Below are 21204 nucleotides of genomic sequence, written 5' to 3'. Positions count from 1 at the left end.
AACTAAAAATGTATGTTTGAAAACAATTACAAACTACTAAATAGTTTTTGGATTAAAGAAGATACTTTTACAAGAATTAAAAATACTTTGATCTGAACAGCAATAAACACTATTTGTGTTAAAATTTATGGGATACAGCTAAAATAGTACTTTGAGCTAAATTCATAACTTTAAATATATTTATTAGAAAATAATAAGTATTGAAAACAAGTCAGATAAGCCCCCCTAAAATGAGGCTGGAAATCAAATAAATAGGGAATAACAATTTAAAAACAGTAACAAAAAAGATGAACAAAACCAAAAGCTGGCTTTGAAAAGACTAATAAGATAGATAAAATCAATAAATATAAAAGAGTAAGATCCAAATAGACACAGAGTGAGAAAAGAGATGTGGCTACAGTCACAAGAAAGCATTAAAATAATACAAGAATATTATGAACTATCTGCCAATAATTGTGAAAACAGACAAAATTGATACATTTCTGGAAAAACAAAACAATGTCAAAATTGGCAAAATATTTTAACAAATCAAAAAGTATTAATATTTAAATAGTAATTGAAGATGCCACCCCACTCCATCCCACCCCGCCCCACCAGAGTCTCAAACTCAGTTTTATAAGAAAGCACTGTACTAAAAAAGTCAAGGAACAGATAAGTTTATTTTTATTTATTTATTTACTACATATATATTTTTTGAGATAGGGTCTCACTCTGTCACCCAGGCTGGAGGGCCCTGACACGATCTTGGCTCACTGCAACCTCCACCTCCCGGGCTCAAGCAGTTCTCCCACCTCACCTCCTGAGTAGCTGGGAAAACAGGCATGTGCCACCACACCTGGCTACATTTTTGTATTTTTGTAGAGATGGGGTTTCACCATGTTGGCCAGGTTGATCTTGAGCTCCTGACCTCAAGTGATCCCCCAACCTCGGCCTCCCAAAGTGCTTGGATTACAGGTGTGAGCCAACACACCCAGCCCAGAACAAATAATCTTTACCTTAAGAAGTTGTTGCAGAAAATGGTAAAAGGAAAAAGACTTTGCTTTGCTTTATATGAACAGTATAACCATGATTCAGTAAATTATAGTCCTATTTGGTTTATGAGTTTTAATGCAAAAATCTTAAATGAAATATTAACTTACCAAATTCCACAGTTTATGAAAAATAATAAAATATGATCAAGTGAAGCAATGCAAGGATGAAATGATATCAACAATTTTATTAAGGTAAGTTACCTTTGTAATGGAGTGAAGACAAAAGGAATGTGACTATCTCAATAGATCAGAGATAGAAAAAAATCACAATAAATGTCAAAATATTTCAAGTAAAAATTATAAAACAGCCTTTAACAAGGCTACAACAAACATAATGTTTAAATAGAGAAAATTTCTAAGCATTCCCTGTAATACTGGGAACAGTATAAGAATACTCACTATCATGACTATGAACTGTTTAATGTATACAGGAGGCCCTAACCAATGGGTAAACATAAAAAATAAATGAGCATAGGTATAGGTATTGCAACGAAAGAGAATAAAATGTTATTATTTATAGCTGACAAAATCATTTACATAGAAAACACAATAGAATCAACAGGTAAACTAGTAGATCTAATGAGAGGGTTAACATTTCACCAACACCATAGCCTATTAGAAATGTAATAAAACATAAGATATCATTTACAGCAACTAGAAATAGGAATTAATCTAACAGAATATACAAGACTTCGGTTGTGAAAATTTATGACTCCATGAAAGGGCAAAAAAGATGACCTGAGAACATGGATGTGGCATGTTTACGCATGGGAAAACATCATAAGAAGGTTAGTTATCTCCTATTTACAAATTTGTTGCAAGTTCATTAAAAATTCCCAAAAGAGGTTTTAAGCACTTTCACATATTTATTATAAAATGTATATGGAAGAATCAAGGTCCATGAATACCTAAGTCAGTTTTGAAAAGTAAAAGAGGACATTTGTCCTACCTACCAGACACAGGGAGTAGTAGCCATAAGTTGCTGTGACCCCAAATCTCACAAAGGTCCACACTTTGGGGCTCCAGCCACAGTGTCTGTTCATCTGTTCATATTACCTCTAAGTCGAGAGCTCCTCTCTGTTAAAACTCTGAAGATAAGTCCAGTGGGGTGAAATAAATTACCACAATTTGATGATAGGTAAGAAAAAGGGCATAGAATTTGGTATATTTCAAACTAACCAGGTCCTAATTCACATTTTGAACTAGCAGAAAAATTCAGCAAATCAATTTCAATAAACCTTAAAAACCAATTCAACAAACCTCCCTCAGCAATGTGCTCCCAGTCAATTTCTATGAACTAGGCACAGCTCTGGGCAGCACAAATTTCTACACACTGTGGAAGATACAAGGGAGACCCAACCATGCTTTGATGGCACTTGGAACCTAGTTGGGAACAGAAATCACACATAGAATATTTTAGAAATCTCCTCATACATCACTGTACAGAACCACATTCATGCTGTTGAAATGGCTGATGCATAAGTGGAATTAAGCAAAACCAGGGAGAAAGTGTGGCTGGGGCAATGCTCCCCAGGAAGTTTAAGATTAGAAAGAACCAGGAGGAGAGTAGCCCAGGCTGGAGGGAGAAGGGTACACATGGGGGTCCAGCAGGTACAGAGAAGGTATTGATCTGTATGCATCTCCATCACTCCCGATCCCTCACCTTCACCTGACACAAGCAGGCTCAACAGAGAGACTGGGGCAATGTCTATCATCCCACCCAACCACATAGACAAGGAAACTAAGACCTGGAGATGGGAAGAAATGTGTTCAAAGTCACACAGCCACAAGACTGGAACTCAGGGCTTCAAACTCACAGACAAGTGTGCCCCTCGTCTGTATGAAGCTGCCCTTCTGACTGCATGGTCCAAAGGAGGGTGTCAACCATGATGTAGGGCGGTACCTTTAATAAGTCAAGGGGAAAAGGTTCAGGCTGTCCCATTCCAAGAAAGAAGAGTGAAACTGGAGAGGGCTTTGAAATTGCTCCTGGTATATGTCTGGGAGGTGGGGATGTGGAGAGTGACCTCTGGTGCTGGTGGGCAGAACATCTTCAGTTACACAACCAGGAGAGTCTGAATTGTCCGCTAGAGTTTGGTGCTCTGGACCTATGCCTGCAGAAGTGGGTCATCAATGAGAACTGTTACTCATCTCTTCAACTTGCTTTGTCCGGCAGCCTTATCTTCAAGGCAAGACATCCACATAATCGCTGTTACTGTTCTTTGGAGGCAAAAAAAAAGCAGAAGACCAGCCATGAGACTACACCCAGAAGTCATATCAAACAACCCCACTCAAAGGAAAGAAGATCCCTCCCCAGGCACAGAGCCAACTTGATGCCACCTGAAAGTTATATCTTTAAAGGCTGGGGTACTACAGGGAGCCCTCCTAACAAAATATGGGATCTCTTTATAAGCTAAGCCTCTGAGCTTCCAGCACAAGTGTCTCTATTCACCAGCAAGAAACCTGCACCTCCCTTGGAGTAAGAACATCTGAAGCTTCTTCTAAGGAAGCAATGGGAATGGGAGGAAGAGGTTGATGGGGAAGATTTCCTCTTCAGTAGCTGAGAATTTTGGAGCCTGCTGTGTCAGCAGTGACCTGGCATGGAAAATTGATGGAGTGAGGTTCATGCCCAGGTCTTGGGGAAGATTTCTGAGGGTTCTCCTCCTGGGATTTATGATTCTTTTCTCATTGTTGAGACAAATGCTACCACCACTCCAACCAGTCCCAGCAACTCATCTGGGTTTGCCTAAGGGCTGCAGCACAGGTACATTCCTGGGTTTCTAGATCTGCCACACTGTCTACTTTTTATTCTATAAATTTGGGGGGAAAAGTAGCTGTGGGACTACATCTGCAGCTGGACCTATAGAAAGTGATTTTTTTTGTGTCCATGAGTACACACTGCCCTTCATGGGGATGGGGGGACAGGGACACAATGGTAGGGAAGGGAGTTGTATTTTATGCTTAGCCTTGCTGGGGAGATGAGAAGCCGGCTATGGCAGCCTAAAGGGTGACTTTGCTGCAGACAGAGTAGAATGGGATGGAGTGGTCGCAGGCTCCCAGAGAACTCTCTGTCTTCTGTCCCTCTCCCTAGGGAGGACATCTGATCTCATCCCATCACCTGCCACTGATAACTGCCGTCCCTTTCACTGAGAATATAACCACACATTCCAACATGGGAAAACAGGATTAAGACCTAAGTGTTTCTGGAAGTCTGAGTTAAATTCAAACAACATTGCAACTGATAGTAAATTCTTTCCTGAGAGCAGATTTCAAGAGTGTGGGTAAGGAAGAGTAGCTCCTCGTGATATAATTTGAGAGGTTTCTGCAGGGATTCTCTGCACTCAGATTTACTGACCATCTCTCATTTTCCACCATGGTTTAATGCCTTTAAAAATGTATTTGACATAATTTGACACCCAGCATTTTATAAATGAATGCTTAGCAAATATTGAGCAAAGTGTAACAGTATACGCTTTGGGGAGGGCTTGAAGGGCTAAAGTGATTTTCTCATTTGAAAACCTGCCCATTTGCCCATTTATTCTCAAACTTGAATCGTCTGCACAAGGTCACAGAATGAATTTGAAGTCAGCTGTCTGCCCAGAACCACTCTTGCTATCCTGGCTACAAACGCAGCAAGCTCTCTGTCTTGGCCCTCAGGGACTAAAAGACACCACTTCTCAACAAAATGGAAATTGCTCTTAGTAGGATGAAGCTTTTTAGAGATAATGTCACAGAAAAGAGCATTTGTCTGTATTGAGTTTACAAAGTAAGGCATTGGTGGAAATAGGATTAGGATTCCTTTCTGACCCCCGCGTGAGAGATTTTACCATAAATGTTTCCAACTCTAATTTCGATCCTCTCCATCTCAAGCTGGGGCTGGTTCTCTTTATTGGCTTTAAAAGGTGAACCACCATCCCCTGATTTGGTTTTTCAAATTTGGAGATCAGTTCCTTTAGGCTTGAAAAGACCTGTTTTGGAGAACCTTCTGCAGTCTGCAAAAATACAAGAAAGGAAATCACTCATTGTCATGCAATTGCGTGTGAAATGTGACACTTGTCAAAGCAGTGATTTTTCAGGGCTGCCCTTCTATGAGCTGAAAAACGGAAAACGAGTGGCTGGAGCTCACACCACTTCCAGTTCACAGAAACTCTCATTTTTAAGACCAACCTCTGACTTGAGCCACTCTGAGTAAAGAAGATTTGCAGTCAAGGGATCCCAGCGCAGTCCATAGTATCGAGTGAACCCCATCCTTGGCAAGTTTACCTGGGGCAGTTCTCACAGATACACTGTGAAGGGTACCCCTCTAAGGGCTTATGTCTGTACCTACAGGCAGGCTTTGCTATCTTAGGGGACTATCGGAAGTGGACTTCTGATGGGAATGCAAAAATGCAATTTTAAAAAAAATTCCAACTGTTATTTTAAGTTCAGGGGTACATGTGCAGGATGTGCACGTTTGTTACATAGGTAAACGTGTGCCATAGTGGTTTGCTGCACAGATCATCCCATCACCCAGGTATTAAGCCCAGCATTCACTAGCTATTCTTCCTGATCCTCTCCCTCCTCCCACCCTGAGCCCTCCAACAGGCCCCTGTGTGTGTTGTTCTCCTCTGTGTGTCCATGTGTTCTTATCATTCAGCTCCCACTTACAAGTGAGAGCGTGCGGTATTTGGTTTTCTGTTCCTGCATTAGTTTGCTAAAGATAACGGCCTCCAGCTCCATCCATGTCCCTGCAAAGAACATGATTTCATTCTTTTTTGACCTAAGCTCCTTTCTGATCCCCATGTGAGAGATTTTACCATAAATGTTTCCAACTCTAATTTCGATCCTCTCCATCTCAAGCTGGGGCTGGTTCTCTTTATTGGCTTTAAAAGGTGAACCACCAGCCTCTGATTTGGTTTTTCAAATTTGGAGAACAGTTAGGCTGCTTAGTATTCCATGGTGTATATGTACCACATATTATTTATCCATCTATCACTGATGGGCATTTAGGTTGATTCCATGTCTTTAAAATATGCAATTTGTATACTTTATGAATTTAAAATACGCAATTTGTATACTTGATGAATTCACAATCTCCAGGTGAGCAAAACAAAACCAAAAAAGTCCCAATGTAAATAGAAAGTGGGAATGGCAACACAACTCAGTTAAGTTGTAAATAGCTGTTTTCTGTTTACCAGCTATACACCACGTACTTTTTTTTTTTTTTTTTTGAGACAGAGTCTCACTCTGTCGCCCAGGCTGGAGTGCAGTGGTGCAATCTCGGCTCACTGCAGGTTCCGCCTCCCGGGTTCACGCCATTCTCCTGCCTCAGCCTCCCTAGTAGCTGGGATTACAAGCACCCATCACCACACCTAGCTCATTTTTTTTGTGTGTGTATTTTTAGTAGAGACGGGGTTTCACTGTGTTAGCCAGGATGGTCTCGATCTCCTGACCTCATGATCTGCCTGCCTCAGCCTCCCAAAGTACTGGGATTACAGGCGGGAGCCACCACGCCCAGCCCACCAAGTACTATTTTTTAATATAACCTTTTAGAAATAATTTTAAAATGAAAAGAATTTTCTGGCTAGGCACAGTGGCTCATGCCTGTAATCCCAGCCCTTTGGGAGGCCGAGGTGGGTGGATCACTTGAGGTCAGGAGTTCGAGACCAGCCGGGTCAACATGGCAAAACCCTGTCTGTACTAAAAATACAAAAAATTAGCTGGGCATGGTGGCAGACGCCTGTAATCCCAGCTACTTAGGAGGCTGAGCCAGGAGAATCGCTTGAACCAGGACGCGGAAGTTGCAGTGAGCCGAGATCACACCACTGCACTCCAGTCTGGGTGACAGCAAGACTCTGTCTTACACACCCACACACACACGAATTTTCTTCCTCTACTCTTGTGTATTTGGTTTTCTTGATCATCACTGTGGTTTTCATATGGACACCATGTCAGACTAGAGAAAGGGGTGGCGATCAGAAGGTTTTCTGATATGCGCCTGATTAACCTCTGTATTAGAGGTACACGCTGACATCAAAGTCATCTGCAAGGAGGTTCCTTTAATGCAGTCACTTCAACAAAAGGCATCATCACTGCAGGCTTCTAAGCTCAGAGCTGCTCCCCAGTGAAACGCCTCTTTGTGTCTGAGTTACAAATGATTTAGATGTCTCTCTCTATTTTGTCCACACAAGAGACAAAACAGGGTACTGAGGAATTATCCAGAATTTCCCAAAGAATAAACAGAAAAAAATATTTTAAAGTAAGTTGCTTTTTATAAGATATTTTATCCTGAAATTATTTCAGACATAGCAAAGTTGCAAAAATAGTTTTTAAAAATTAACATATATTTCACCCACACTCCAATGTTAACATTTTATTATACTTGCTTTTTATTCTCTTTCCAAACATATACACATATATTGTGCATGTATATATGCACATATATATAAGCTATTTTCAAAGTTAATTTGCAGACATAATATCCCTTTAAATACTTCAATATTTCTTCAAAAGTAAGGATGTTACATAACCATACTACAATGATTAAAATCAGGAAATTAACCTTGATACAGTACTATTTGTTAATCTTATTCAAAATTTGAATTTATTCAAATTTTGCCAACTGCCTCAATAATGTCCTCTATAGCAAAAGAAAAATAATATAAGTGAGGTGTTTGGGGATCATTTTATATTCTAGTCTCTTTCAGATATTCAGAGTAAACATTAATATACTGAAGATTCTTAGAAATCTGTAGTCTCCTTAACCTTATATGTAAGTGTTTGAGAAAGATTATTTTAGGATTCTCTGTTAGCAATTACAATTATATTTATTATACTCTACTTCTTAAGCCAGAGAACTAAATTTAAAAGAAGCAAAATGTTTTTTGCTTAGCTCTCAGTAAACCAGAAAAATTAAACAAACCCTAAGACTTTCAGCTATCTGATGCTTCCCACTATGTTTTCGTACAACTATTGGGCACACTTGACTTCCTAAACACTCTGACCTCTTTCCACCGTCCCTTTCTAGTTCCATCCTGCATCATTGTTCAGTCTTCTAATTCAACGGAGGTTTTGCTTGGAGTCCAGGCTGGTGTATTTGACCAGTGGAGGAGCCACAGTGGAATAACAGTGAGGGTTATTCAAAAGTAGAACCCGGCTGGGTGCAGTGGCTCACGCCTGTAATCCCAGCACTTTGGGAGGCCGAGGCCGGCGGATCACAAGGTCAGGAGATCGAGACCATCCTGTCTAACACGGTGAAACCCCGTCTCTACTGAAAATACAAAAATTAGCCGGGGGTGGTGGCGCGCACCTGTAGTCCCAGCTACTTGGGGGGGCAGGGGCTGAGGCAGGAGAATCCCTTGAACCCGGGAGGCGGAGGTTGCAGTGAGCCGAGATCGCGCCACTGCACTCCAGCCTGGACGACAGAGCGAGACTCCGTCTAAAAAAAACAAAACAACAACAACAAAAAGTAGAACCCAAGCCTAGAACCTTCCTATTTCTCTTCAGGGAAAAACCAGGTTAACTCGAGCTGACTCTCATCTCTGCATTGCGCTTTCCTTTTTAGAATGCTTTCGCACAGTCATGGCTCAGGTAAAAGACATGTTCCCAGGTTCTTCTCCCCCAACTTTTGTGTCGTTGTTGTTGTCGTCCTTTTTGTTCTTACCTGTATCCTGTAATACCCACGTTTCTCTCTGAAGATTCGGTATGTGTAGACAGTATTTTTAAACCTGTGGAAAAAATGACTGTGTGAATCATAATGCTCTGTGCAAATCCAGGTAACATTTATTGTTATGTTTCATATGCAATACCTTTGTTAATCTTCAATCCTAAAAAAACTCTTTTTTGTTTTTTTTTGAGACGGAGTATCACTCTGTCGCCCAGGCTGGAGTGCAGTGGTGCGATCTCAGCTCACTGCAACCTCCGCCTCCCGGGTTCAAGCGATTTTCCTGCCTCAGCCTCCTGCGTAGCTGGGATTACAGGCACCCACCGTCATGCCCGTTAGAATGGCTGTTATCAAAAAAGACAAAGGATATAGAGAAAGGGAAACCCTTGTACAATGCTGATGGGAATGTAAACTAGTATAGCCATATGGAAAACAGTACGGAGGTTCCTCAAAAAATTGAAAATAGAATTACTGGCCGGGTTCCGTGGCTCACGCCTGTAATCCCAACACTTTGGGAGGCTGAGGCGGGCAGATCACGAGGTCAGGAGTTTCAGACCAGCCTGGCCAACATAGTGAAACCACGTCTCTACTAAAAATACAAAAATTAGCTGGGTGTGGTGGCATGTACCTGTAATCCCAGCTACTCGAGAGGCTGAGGCACGAGAATCGCTTGAACCCAGGAGGCGGAGGTTGCAGTGAGCCAAGATCATGCCACTGCACTCCAGCCTGGGCGACAGAGTGAGATTCTGTCTGAAAAAAAAAAAAAAAAATATATATATATATATATATATATATATAAAATTACTATATAACCTCACTACTGTGTATATATCCAATGGAAATGAATCTAGTATGTTGAAGAAATATCTGCACTCTCACTTTTATTGCAGTATTAGTCACAATAGCCAAGACATGGAATCAACCTAAGTTGATTAATAGATGAATGAAGAAAGTTACACACACACACACACACACACACACACACACACAATGGAATATAATTCAGCCATAGAAAAATAAAATCCTGTTACTTGCAACAACATGGATAAATCTGGAAGATGTTATCCTAACTGAAATAAGCCAGGCACAGAAAGAAAAATACCACATGGTCTCAGTCATACGTGGCATCTAAAAAAAGTTGATATCATAAAACTAAAGAGTAGAATGATAGTTCTCAGGCCCTGTCAGTGAGAGGGGGAGGATTAGGGAGATATTGGTCAAAGGATACAAAATTTCAGTTAAACAAGAGATCTATTGTACAACATGATGACTATAGTTAATAACCATATATTATATTCTTAGGCAGGGCACAGTGGCTCAGGCCTGTAATCCTAGCACTTTGGGAGGCCAAGGTGGGTGGATCACCTGAGGTCAGGAATTCAAGACCAGCCTGGCCAACATGGTGAAACCCTGTCTCTACTAAAAATACAAAAATTTGCTGGATGTGGTGGCAGGCATCTGTAATCCCAAATACTCAGAAGGCTGAGACAGGAGAATCACTTGAACGCAGGAGGGGGAGGTTGCAGTGAGCCGAGATGGTGCCACTGCACTCCAGCCTGGGCGACAGAGTGAGACTTCATCTCAAAAAAATAAAATAAAATAATAACCATATATTATATTTTCGAAAAATGCTGAGAGGATATTTTAAGTTTTCTCACTACAAAAATGATAACTTGATGAGGTAATGCATATGCTAATTAGCTAGATGTAGTCATTCCACAATGTATATATATTTTAAAACATCACATTGTACAAAATAAGTACATATAATTTTATCATCAAATAAAATAAAATGAATTAGATTGTATACTTTAAATATTTACAGCTTATTTTACTTGAATTAGACTTAAGTTTTTAAAAATAAAAAAAGTAAAATCTGCTGTTGAACCTCAATAAAAAAAGAAAAGAAAATACATGGATGGCAAATAAGCACTCATAAAGATACTCAGTATCATTAGTCATTAGTGAAATGCAAATTCAACTCACAATGAGATACCACTACACACTTACTAATACAGTCAAAATGTAAAAGACTGACCGTTCCACATGTTGGTAAGGATGTGGAGTAATCAGAAGTCATGTAATGCCCATGGGAATGGTGAGATAGCACTATCACTTTGGAAAACAGTTTGGCAGTTTCTTAAAAAAGACAAGCCTACATAGAACACACAACTTAGCTGTTCCAATCCTGATTATTTACCCAGGAGAAATGAAAGCATACACTCACACAAAGACTTAGTCACAAATATTCATAGCAACTTTAGTTGTAATAGCTATAAATGAGTAAGCAATTTAGGATGCATCCCTATAATGGAGCACTACTCAGCAATGCAAAAAGATGAACTATTACTGCATGCAACCACATAGATGGATCTCAAAATAATTATTCCGAATAAAAGAAGTCAGATAAAAATGACTACATACTCTATGATTTGATTTATATTAAATTCTGGAAAAATACACATTAATCTATAGTGCCAGAAAGCAATTTGTGGTGGCCCAGAGTCTGGGCATAGGTGGGAGGTATGGTGACAAGAAATTACAAAGGGGTGCAAGGGAAATTTTGGAGGTGATAAATATGTTCATTATCTTGGTTGTGTTAGTTTCATAAGTGTACATACATATGTCAAAATCCATCAAATTGTACACTTTTTATTTTATGTCAGTGATACCTCAATAAAGCTATAAGACATATTCATGGCATAAAGAGGTAGATGAATATAATTTATCTTACTAATATATAAACTAAATTTTAATTCCTTATATATATATGCTTTTGCTGTTTTCATGATTGGTTTTTTGGCATCAGATAGAAAAAGTGTTTCCTATTTTTGCAGTTATGTTCTCAATAAATATGTGGTGCCTTGACTCTCTGTGTCAGACTGATACCCAGTGGAGCCTACCTTTTTGTTTATTCTATGGAAATCATTGTCATCATTTATGAGAAATACACTGGACTTATAAAAATCATTTAAAAATATTAGGCATTAATTTCTCAGTTGAGGTTCAAAAAGGCTGGAATACAGGACCTCTAAGTTTTCCCATATCTTTGAATTGTTTTACTCTATCTATTTAGCTTTCAAAGTGATCATTCCATGAGGTACTGTGCACGGATCTCTGAGCCCTTGCTCAATGCATGAACAGCCCACAGATTAGCATGGTCTCATGTTGTGGCCATTGTTGTGGGGACACTTGTTTGTGTTCAAGTTTTTATTTTAACTAACCTTCAAAAGATCAGTTGAAGGAAATGGAATCGACTGCACCCTATAATATCAACAATGTGTTCTGCATTTTTCCGTGCCATGATGCAAGTGGGGAACCCAAGTCAATAAGGAAATATTTTGATGTTCCCCTTCCTGTTGTGGGATGGGGGGCGGGGGGAGGGACAGCATTAGGAGATATACCTAATGCTAAATGACGAGTTAATGGGTGCAGCACACCAACATGGCACATGTATACATATGTAACAAACCTGCACGTTGTGCACATGTACCCTAAAACTTAAAGTATAATAATAATAAAATAAAAAATAAAAAAATAAAAAATAAATATTTTAAGACTTTTGACCTCTGGCCTTATCACTGCTCCAGATCTCAGTGTACCTTGGTGCAACCTTTTGTGGTACTAATTTTTCAGTGTGCATGAAGATTTTTAAACATCTAGGATTTTATCCTAACTAGAGAGTGAGGCAAACTTTCACAGATGTAAGTACAAAAATGTTAATCATTCCAAATTACACTGAGTCCACTGGACTAAACTGCAAATGAAAATTGAAAATGACCTAATGTATGATATGTATACATTATGATATATCAAATCAATAAAATACTAAGCAGTCATAAAGGGATGACCTGCTTTCTTTGATGGGGAAAGAGACCTACAATTATGGAGAAAACAGGTTGCAAGCAATCATGTATAAAGAACCATTTATGTACATATATTGGTTTATAGATGCACAGAGAAAAGTCTGGAGAGATGTATGCCAAAATATTAAAAATGGTGATTTCAGAGTGGTGAGACTGATATAGTTTGTTTTGTTTTTTATACCTTTCTCTATATTTGATTTTTCTAAAATGAACTTTCATTAGCTTGATAAACCACCACAACAAAATGGATTCTTTCTTTTCTTTCTGTACTCTACAATCCTTGCAAAAGTCTCAGAATCTGAGACTCATAAATGACTCTCAAGGCAATAGATAGACATTGCCATTATTCTTCTTAATGAGAGCATGCAGTAGGTTAGGGCTCAGGTCTTCCTCACCTGCAGGCTTCCTAGGGCAACATCCTCCTTTTCTTCACGCTTGCAGATGAATCATTTGCACCTCCTAATATCTACTCCATTTAATTTTACTGATGATAAAAGCAGACTTAGTTTAGACACTCACAAAGTCACACTACACAGACAACCTTTTACACACTGGAGTTTTCTAGACACTCTATTATATTGTAAGATCAGAAAACATTTCCTGTCCACCGTTACCACATAGCTTTCTGGTTAGTGCCATATGCTGCTAGGTCAGCTCTCTCTGTGACTTCCTTCTTTTATTTCTAACCTTCCTCACAGTATTTTCATCACTAGATATTTAGCTCTGTGAAAGTCCTGAAGTATTGGGGGAACCAGCCCCCAATATTTCAATGTAGGTTCTTTTCTATTTTCTCTAAGTGTCGGCCGGTCTAAGAAATAAAGGGGGCCGGACGCGGTGGCTCACGTCTGTAATCCCAGCACTTTGGGAGGCCAAGGCGGGCGGATCATGAGGTCAGGAGATCGAGACCATCCTGGCTAACACGGTGAAACCCCGTCTCTACTAAAAATACAAAAAATTAGCCGGGCGCGGTGGGGGGCGCCTGTAGTCCCAGCTACTCTGGAGGCTGAGGCAGGAGAATGGGTGAACCCGGGAGGCGGAGCTTGCAGCGAGCCGAAACTGCGCCACTGCAGTCTGGCCTGGGCGAAAAAGCGAGACTCCGCCTCAAAAAAAAAAGAAAGAAATAAAGGGAAAAAGTACAAAACAGAGAAATTTTAAAGCTGGGTGTCCAGGGGAGACCCATTTTAATGCAGCAGAGAAGAAGGGGACACTGCATATCAGAGTCCACTCCCAAGCCCTCAGGTCCCCCGATGGGCATTTTATAACACAGATCCAAGGTGATTACCTGAAACATATTTCAGTGAAGCTGCGGACATTGGTAGGAGAGGGAATGTAATAACATATTAGCAATTTGGCCCTAGGCAAGCTATTAAATAAGAAGCTACAGTTTATTTTCTCACAAAATAGTGACCATGTCACCTACTGCAAAGGGATTGCAAAGGACAAATAAGATAATGCACGTACCATGCTTAGTAAAATGTTTGGCTCATAGAAAGCACCTACATGGTAACTTTTTCTGTGTCAGTGAAGACAAGCAGACTAACACTTGTATCATAATAGTAATTCTTGCTTTGCTTGCCAAGGGTTGTATCTTGAAGCATGAATTGGTTGATGTGACCTCTTCAGAGAAACCTTTCCTGTACCCAATGGAAAGCAGCCACTGTGTCTCTCCCTGTCATATGACTCTGTTTCATTTTCATCATATTTTCTCCTCTTACTGAAATTAACTTCATGAGGGCAGAAACACTGCCAGTAGTATTTATCACTGTATTACCAATGCTTAGGCCCATGCATGGAACATAATAAGTGCTCAGTATATGCTTGTTGAATGAATGAAGGTTCCACTCATTCGCCTGAAGTCTCAGCTCAAATATCTGGTTCTCCCCTTTTTGCTGTCAGCTCTACAGTGCCCTAATGATAGTTCAATCATCACAATTATCACATGCATCACTGTGTCTGTTTACTTCTTTATTTTCCCCACTAGGCTCTGAGTTGTGTTGAAGGCATCAACCGAGTGTCTAGCACACTGTCTGACATATGAGAGAATTCAAATATTTGTTGAACAACTAGAATGTAATAGTCCATACTTATCTGTATGATAATACGTTTTTATAAGGCCCTATGAGGAGGTAGCTTCAGGGGTCACTTGACCTGATCCTTAAGCCTGAGGGTGAATGAAATTTTGTTTGCCTTTCAGGGACATACATAGGGAGGTGGGTGAGACCTGATCATGTGCAGGGGCTTAACAAATATTTATTTTTGCCTCTCCACTTGATTTATTTTCATTTTTTAGCTTTTTTTTCTTTTCTTTTCTTTTCTTTTTTTTTTTTTTTTGAGATCGAGTCTCGCTCTGTAACCCGGCTGGAGTGCAGTGGTGCGATCTTGGCTTACTGCAACCTCCGCCTTCTGGGTTCAAGCAATTCTCCTGCCTCAGCCTCCTGAGTAGCTGGGACTATAGGCATGTGCCACCACACCCAACTAATTTTTGTATTTTTAGTAGAGACAGAGTTTCACCATGTTGGCCAGGATGGTCTCAATCTCTTGATCTAGTGATCTGCCCGCCTCAGCCTCTGAAAGTGCTGGGAATACAGGTGTGAGCCACCACGCCTGGCCCATTTTTTAGCATCTTAGTGACCTTTGCTTTAGATGAATATGCAAGATGGGCTGATGCACCACAGAACAGTTGAGAATAAATATCAATTTTCAAAGAGAATTCCAATACAGGCTGGGTGCAGTGACTCATGCCTGTAATCCCAGCACTTTGGGAGGCTGAGGTGGGTGGATCACTGGAGCCCAGGAGCTCGAAATCAGCCTGGGCAACATAGCGAGACCCTGTGACTACAAAAAAGTTAGACATTAACCAGGCATAGTAGTGCACACCTGTAATCCCAGATACTCATGGAGCCTGAGACGGGAGACTCTCTTGAACCCAGCAGGTTGAGGTTGCAGTGAGCCATGATCGCACCATTGCACTCCAGCCTGGGAGTTGGAGTGAGACCCTGTCTAAAAAAAAAAGAAAGAAAGAAAGGAAGAGAATCCCAACACTGACCATATACCCTGAGATCCTGGCCAGGGTCTGTCCTTGAACCTTCTTCTTTTTTCCCTTCCCACTGCTTGCACCAGCACAACTAGCTCTTCACCATCTCCTGCCCAGAGACACAACAGTTTCTGCTGCCATCATTTCCCAGCTTCAGTGTGTTCTCCATATCAGTTTGAAGTTCCTAAATTCACCAGTCTTGTCACTTCCCTGCTCAGAAACCATCCATGTTTCCCTGTTATCTATAGAACCATTCTTTTAAAACTCCATGATCTCATCCCACCCTCCTTTTCCAAAAGCTGGTTTCCAAACTACATTTTAGGAAACTTATGTGTAAATCCTTTAAAATATCCCACTTCTAGACTCCTGTTCCTACCTCCTCCCCTTCCTAAAATGCCCTCCATCCCATTTACATGTAACCAGATCTTATCCACTCTTTATTTTATTTTATTTGAGACGGAGAGTCTTTCTCTGTCTCTCAGGCTGGAGTGCAATGGCGCGATCTTGGCTCACTGCAACCTCTGCCTCCTGGGTTCAAGCGATTCTCATGCCTCTGCCTCCTGAGTAGCTGGGATACAGGTGCACCCACCATGCCCGGCTAATTTTTGTAGTTTTAGTAGATGGGGGTTTCATTATGTTGGCCAGGCTGGTCTCAAACTCCTGACCTCAGTGATCTGCCCACCTCAGCCCCCCAAATTGCTAGGATTACAGGCGTGAGCCACCGTGCCTGGCCAATATATATTTTTCTTTAAATGGTACCATTGGATGTAGGTATGAGAGAAATAGCCTGTATCTCCAGTACCATTTAAAGAAAGAAATATGTCCCTATGTATTCTATTAGTAATGACAATCACTTTTGTCTATAATCAGACTTCTGAGCCTATTCCAAGGCCCATTTGTGTACTTCCTTGTAAAATCCAGTTTTAGCAAAGAACCCTACTAAGTCAGTTTGGCAAGGACCCCTCACTCTAGCTATCTGATCACTGTTGGATTCTGATCAGATTCCTCATCCTCCACCATCCCCCAGGCAACATCTGATCACCCTGGCCTGTCTTCAGCTACAATTCTGTTAGGCTGGTTTAGCCAGAATCCACTTTACCCCTGATGTTTCCTCTGAGTAATTTTCTATCTACTGACAGCCACACTGCTCCTTGGCCATAAATTCCCACTTGTCCATGCTGGATTCAGAGTTGAGTCCAATCTCTCTTCTGCACCACAAGAGCTCATTGTAGTGGTCCCTGTACCTTTGTGATGATCCTGAGTAAAGTCTTCCCAACCATAATTTAACAAGTGACATTAGTAATTTTTTTCTTTAACAAGAGACATTTGGATTTTAATTTCTGTTACAGGTATAATAAAAGGTTCAGTGGTCCCTACTTTACAAAGAGGAACATACATAAAGATAGGAGGTTTCTAGTGATTTCTGTTCAGGATTGCTTTCTAAACTGGGCATAAACAAGTTCCTTCAGCTGGGTCTCTTTGATACTGTGGCCTGGAATTTGTTTTTGTTTTTCTTTATCTTTTTCTTTTTCTTTTTTGAGATGGAGTTTTGCTCTTGTTGCCCAGGCTGGAGTGCAATGGCATGATCTCAGTTCACTGCAACCTCCACCACCCAGGTTCAAGTGATTCTCCTGCCTCAGCCTCCCAAATAGCTGGGATTACAGGCATACGCCACCACACCTGGCTAATTTTGTATTTTCAGTAGAGACGGGATTTCTTCATGTTGGTCAGGCTGGTCTCGAACTCCTGACCTCAGGTGATTCACCTGCCTCCGCTTCCCAAAGTGCTGGGATTACAGGAGTGAGCCACTGTGCCCAGCCACTCTTTTTTCTTTTTTTGGGACAGAGTCTCACTCTATTGCCCAGGCTGGTGTGCAGTGGTGCAATCTCAGCTCACTGCAGCCTCTGCCTCCTGGGTTCAAGTGATTCTCCTGCCTCAGCCTCTCAAGTAGCCAGTATTACAGGCACACGCCACCACACCAGGTTAATTTTTGTATTTTTGGTAGAGATGGGGTTTTGCCATGTTGGCCAGGCTGGTGTCAAACTCCTGACCTCAAGTGATTCGCCTGCCTCAGCCTCCCAAAGTGTTGGGATTACAGGCATGAGCCACCATGCCCGGCCTGGAATTTCATATTTAACTTAGACTCTGGAAATTCCAAATGAGTTTTAACACAAACAAATTATTTGAGAAATTCAGGTTTCTGTTTCTTTACCTATGAAATGGTGACTGCTTATGCTTGCCTTGATAGACTACTAGGATGAAAGGAAATGACGAATATTGAAGTCCTTTACAAATCTAACAAAATGTGAAATATGATTGTATTTATAGTTTACGCATTGCAAGCGGATGCTGCAGAATAAGTAGTCTTTCAGATTGAAATTTCTTGAAGAACCCCTAGCCTTTTCCATGCCAAATAAACAGATCTCTGGAGGACAGGACCTCTGACTTTTGTACCTTCTCTCCATCCCCCTGTACCCCTCTACTTCTTGCAGCCCTTCCCTTCACCACCACCATATCCCTCCTGCTGCTGCAGAGTCTGCTTGCAGGGCCTTTACACAAGGGAGAGCAGGCAGATGGAGGAGCATGGACAGATACATTCCTCTCCTGGCAGTGTCCATTACTTCTTACTCTACTCATTGAGACTCCAAAGTCAGAGTGAAATACTGAGGGATATGAATTCCTGTACTGTGTGGCAGCCATTGCTACATTCAGCATACGATGTCAGATGTGTGCAAGATGAGGCTACTCACGAGACACAGAGGCACAGGACTCCTGGTATCGACTCGCTGTCTCTTAACAGAAAGTTGCCATCCACCCCTTCCTTGAGCAGCAAGGTCTCACAGTCTTGCTTGGTCAGACGTCCGTGGTAGTAAGGCAGATCCATGGAGAACACTTTTGTATCCCAGGCAGCCCCGTTGGCCTGAAATTCACCCCCAAGTCAAGGGACAGCTCTGAGGAGAGATGTGCAAGCAGCTGTACCTCCTGTGGAAATACCTCTTCCTCTAGTGGTCTATGGGACTCAGCCAGCTTCACAAGATTCAGGAAATGAGGAGGGCGGGGTGATAAAATGACCAACACTTCTCACGCTCTAAATGGCCCACATGTGACTCACAGAAGTAGGTAAAGCACATTTAAACACACAATGGAATCAGTGATGCTCATGGCTAGGGAGGCAATGCTGAAGTCAAGCTTCCTGGAACCATGTTGCAGCCTTGTATATTACCATGGACTATCATCACCTTCTTTGGCTACTGATATCCTTTCCCGGAAGCACACCACTGCTTTTGCTGTAATGGTACCCATTTTCTGCTGAAGTGGCCTAGGATTGGGCTATGCTTAGCTTAGACTGCATACTCAAAAAGCATTTGGATGCTGAGAGAATTGATATGCTCAGATACAATGGGAAAATTGAAAGGATGGGATTTCCATGGATCAAATGACACTAAAAATGGAAGACATGAATGGGAATAAAAAACAGTGGGACACTGTGGATGAGGACAGCCCATTCCAAGGCTAAGGCTCCCAGCCACTGGTGAAAAAAGGCCATTTGAACACCCTCAAGCATTGTTCCTTTAGGAGAAAGGGCTGGTGTAGGTGGGAGGGATATCTGGGTATACTCATATATCTACAGAAATTCACTATGTATATCTCAAAAATGTTATCTATGAAAATAGAACTATGTGCTAATGATTCATCTTTACTTCTCTTCACTTCTTTTTTTTTTCTTCATCTCTGTAGTACTTGGAGATCTTAACTTCTTCTTAATCTAGATGTTTATTTCACCTTGCTACTTTGCTTACCAGCTGTTTACTCACACTTGGGTGTATCTTCTATGGAACTTCCTTGTAACAGGTTTTTGTTCTTCCTTGGAATTCCCACTCTTTGCGTTTGGCATAGTGCAGTTTCACTGATCAAGGAACTTGTTATCAGACAGATATGCTCTCAAATAGCAACTTTTCTTCTGTGGTTTTGGACAATTCATTATTCAATTCTCTGGAAACTACGGCAGTTGAAGACAGAGTTGTTAATAATGAAAGAAGAAATTTGGTATTTCTTGTGAATAAATTCACAATCGTGGTGTGAAGATGCTTTTTGACATAAGAGAGGAAATAACTGAACACATGCTCAGGCTCTTGGTCATCACAGGGGCTTGCTTGCCCTTTTTCCTGTTTCAAAATCCAACCCTCACAATAAAAGAAATGCAAGTTACCTCCATACTGAGATAACAACTCTCACCTATCATATGGGTGAAAATCAAAAGTTTGAAAGCTTATTGGGTTGGTCATGGTGAAAGAAAATAGAATATCTTGTATATCATTAGTTGAAATAAAAAATAGTTACAACTATAGTAAAAGATGGTTTGGCAATATCTTGCAAATTTATGTATGACTTCACCATCTGATAGAACAATCTCAGTTCTAGAAATCTGTCACAAAACTACACAGGCAGAATTAGAAAATGACTTGTGAATAAGGTAGTATTTTTTAATAGAAAAAGATTACAAACAACTCAAAGACTTGTGAATAGAGGGATAGGTGAATAAACTGTGATTCATGTATACAATGGAATATTACTATAGAATAATAAAATGGGATGAGGAAGATCTCTATATGCTGATATGCAATAATCTTCAGGATGTATTTTGAGGGGAAAGCAGCAAAATGCACAATAGTATATAGAGTATGGGGGATATAAATAAATACATACATGTATAATATTTGCTCATATTTAAAAAACAAAACAAAACCCACTGGAAGAACAAAACTAAAACTAAAACTAAAAACTTCTGCCTCTAAGAGGAGAGTGGAAACATGCATAGAGGTGAGACTTCTCTCAGTAAAACTTGCTGTAGAGTTGTTGGTTTTTTGTTTTGTTTTGTTTTGAGACAGAGTCTCACTCTGTTACCCAGTCTGGAGTGCAGTGGTGTGATCTCGGCTCACTGCAACCTCTGCCTCCCTGGTTCAAGCGATTCTCCCACATCAGCCTCCCAAGTAGCTGGGACTACAGGCACGTGCCACCATGACTAGCTAATTTTTATATTTTTAGTAGAGACAGGGTTTCACCATGTGGCCCAGGCTGGTCTCAAACTCCTCACCTCAAGTGATCTGCCTGCTTCGGCCTCCCAAAGTGCTGGGATGACAGATGTGAGCCACTGCGCCCAGCCCGCTGTAGAGTTTTGAATGTAGAATCATGTAATTGTTTTTTTGTTTTATTTTGTTTTGTTTTGAGACGGAGTCTCACTCTGTCGCTCAGGCTGGAGTGCAGTGGTGCGATCTCGGCTCACTCAAGCTCCGCCTCCCGGGTTCATGCCATTCTCCTGCCTCAGCCTCCCGAGTAGCTGGGACTACAGGCGCCTGCCACCCACGCCCAGCTAATTTTTTGTATTTTTAGTAGAGACGGGGTTTCACCATGTTAGTCAGGATGGTCTCAATCTCCTGGCCTTGTGATCCACCCACCTCGGCCTCCCGAAGTGCTGGGATTACAGGCGTGAGCCACTGCGCCCGGCCATAATTGTTTTACATATTGAAAATAAACAAGTAAAACGGTATTCCTAAAAGGAGGAATAAAAACGGAAATAATGTATCTAACTGAACATTACTTTGGTAATATAATCATAAAGAAAATTATTTCAAC

The 21204-nt window shown here is 40.9% G+C and overlaps 1 protein-coding gene across 1 annotated transcript; it reads right to left on the bottom strand.

Moving 5' to 3' along the window:
- Nucleotides 1-668: 668 nt before the first annotated feature.
- Nucleotides 669-18576, bottom strand: SH2D1B (SH2 domain containing 1B). The gene is made up of 4 exons (XM_054461392.1): nt 18321-18576; nt 8671-8734; nt 4856-5020; nt 669-3248 (listed from the first exon to the last, which is right to left on the bottom strand). The coding sequence occupies exons 1-4, from the start codon at nt 18452-18454 to the stop codon at nt 3213-3215; spliced, it is 399 nt and encodes a 132-aa protein (XP_054317367.1). The 5' UTR covers nt 18455-18576; the 3' UTR covers nt 669-3212.
- Between the last annotated feature and the right edge of the window lie 2628 nt (nt 18577-21204).

The sequence above is a fragment of the Pongo pygmaeus genome, chromosome 1 (assembly GCF_028885625.2).
Source record: "Pongo pygmaeus isolate AG05252 chromosome 1, NHGRI_mPonPyg2-v2.0_pri, whole genome shotgun sequence".
Classification (NCBI taxonomy): domain Eukaryota; kingdom Metazoa; phylum Chordata; class Mammalia; order Primates; family Hominidae; genus Pongo; species Pongo pygmaeus.
This window is presented reverse-complemented; position numbering and strand designations above follow the sequence as displayed.

What these genes read in the sequence shown, in the direction of transcription:
- SH2D1B (XM_054461392.1), bottom strand. Translation starts at nt 18,454, where the DNA reads ATGGATCTGCCTTACTACCACGGACGTCTGACCAAGCAAGACTGTGAG. An exon ending in GTCCTGTGCCTCTGTGTCTC is followed by an intron (nt 8,735 to 18,320) that starts GTGAGTAGCCTC and finishes TTTTTTCCACAG; the next exon opens with GTTTAAAAATACTGTCTACA. An exon ending in GTGGGTATTACAGGATACAG is followed by an intron (nt 5,021 to 8,670) that starts GTAAGAACAAAA and finishes GTATTTTTGCAG; the next exon opens with ACTGCAGAAGGTTCTCCAAA.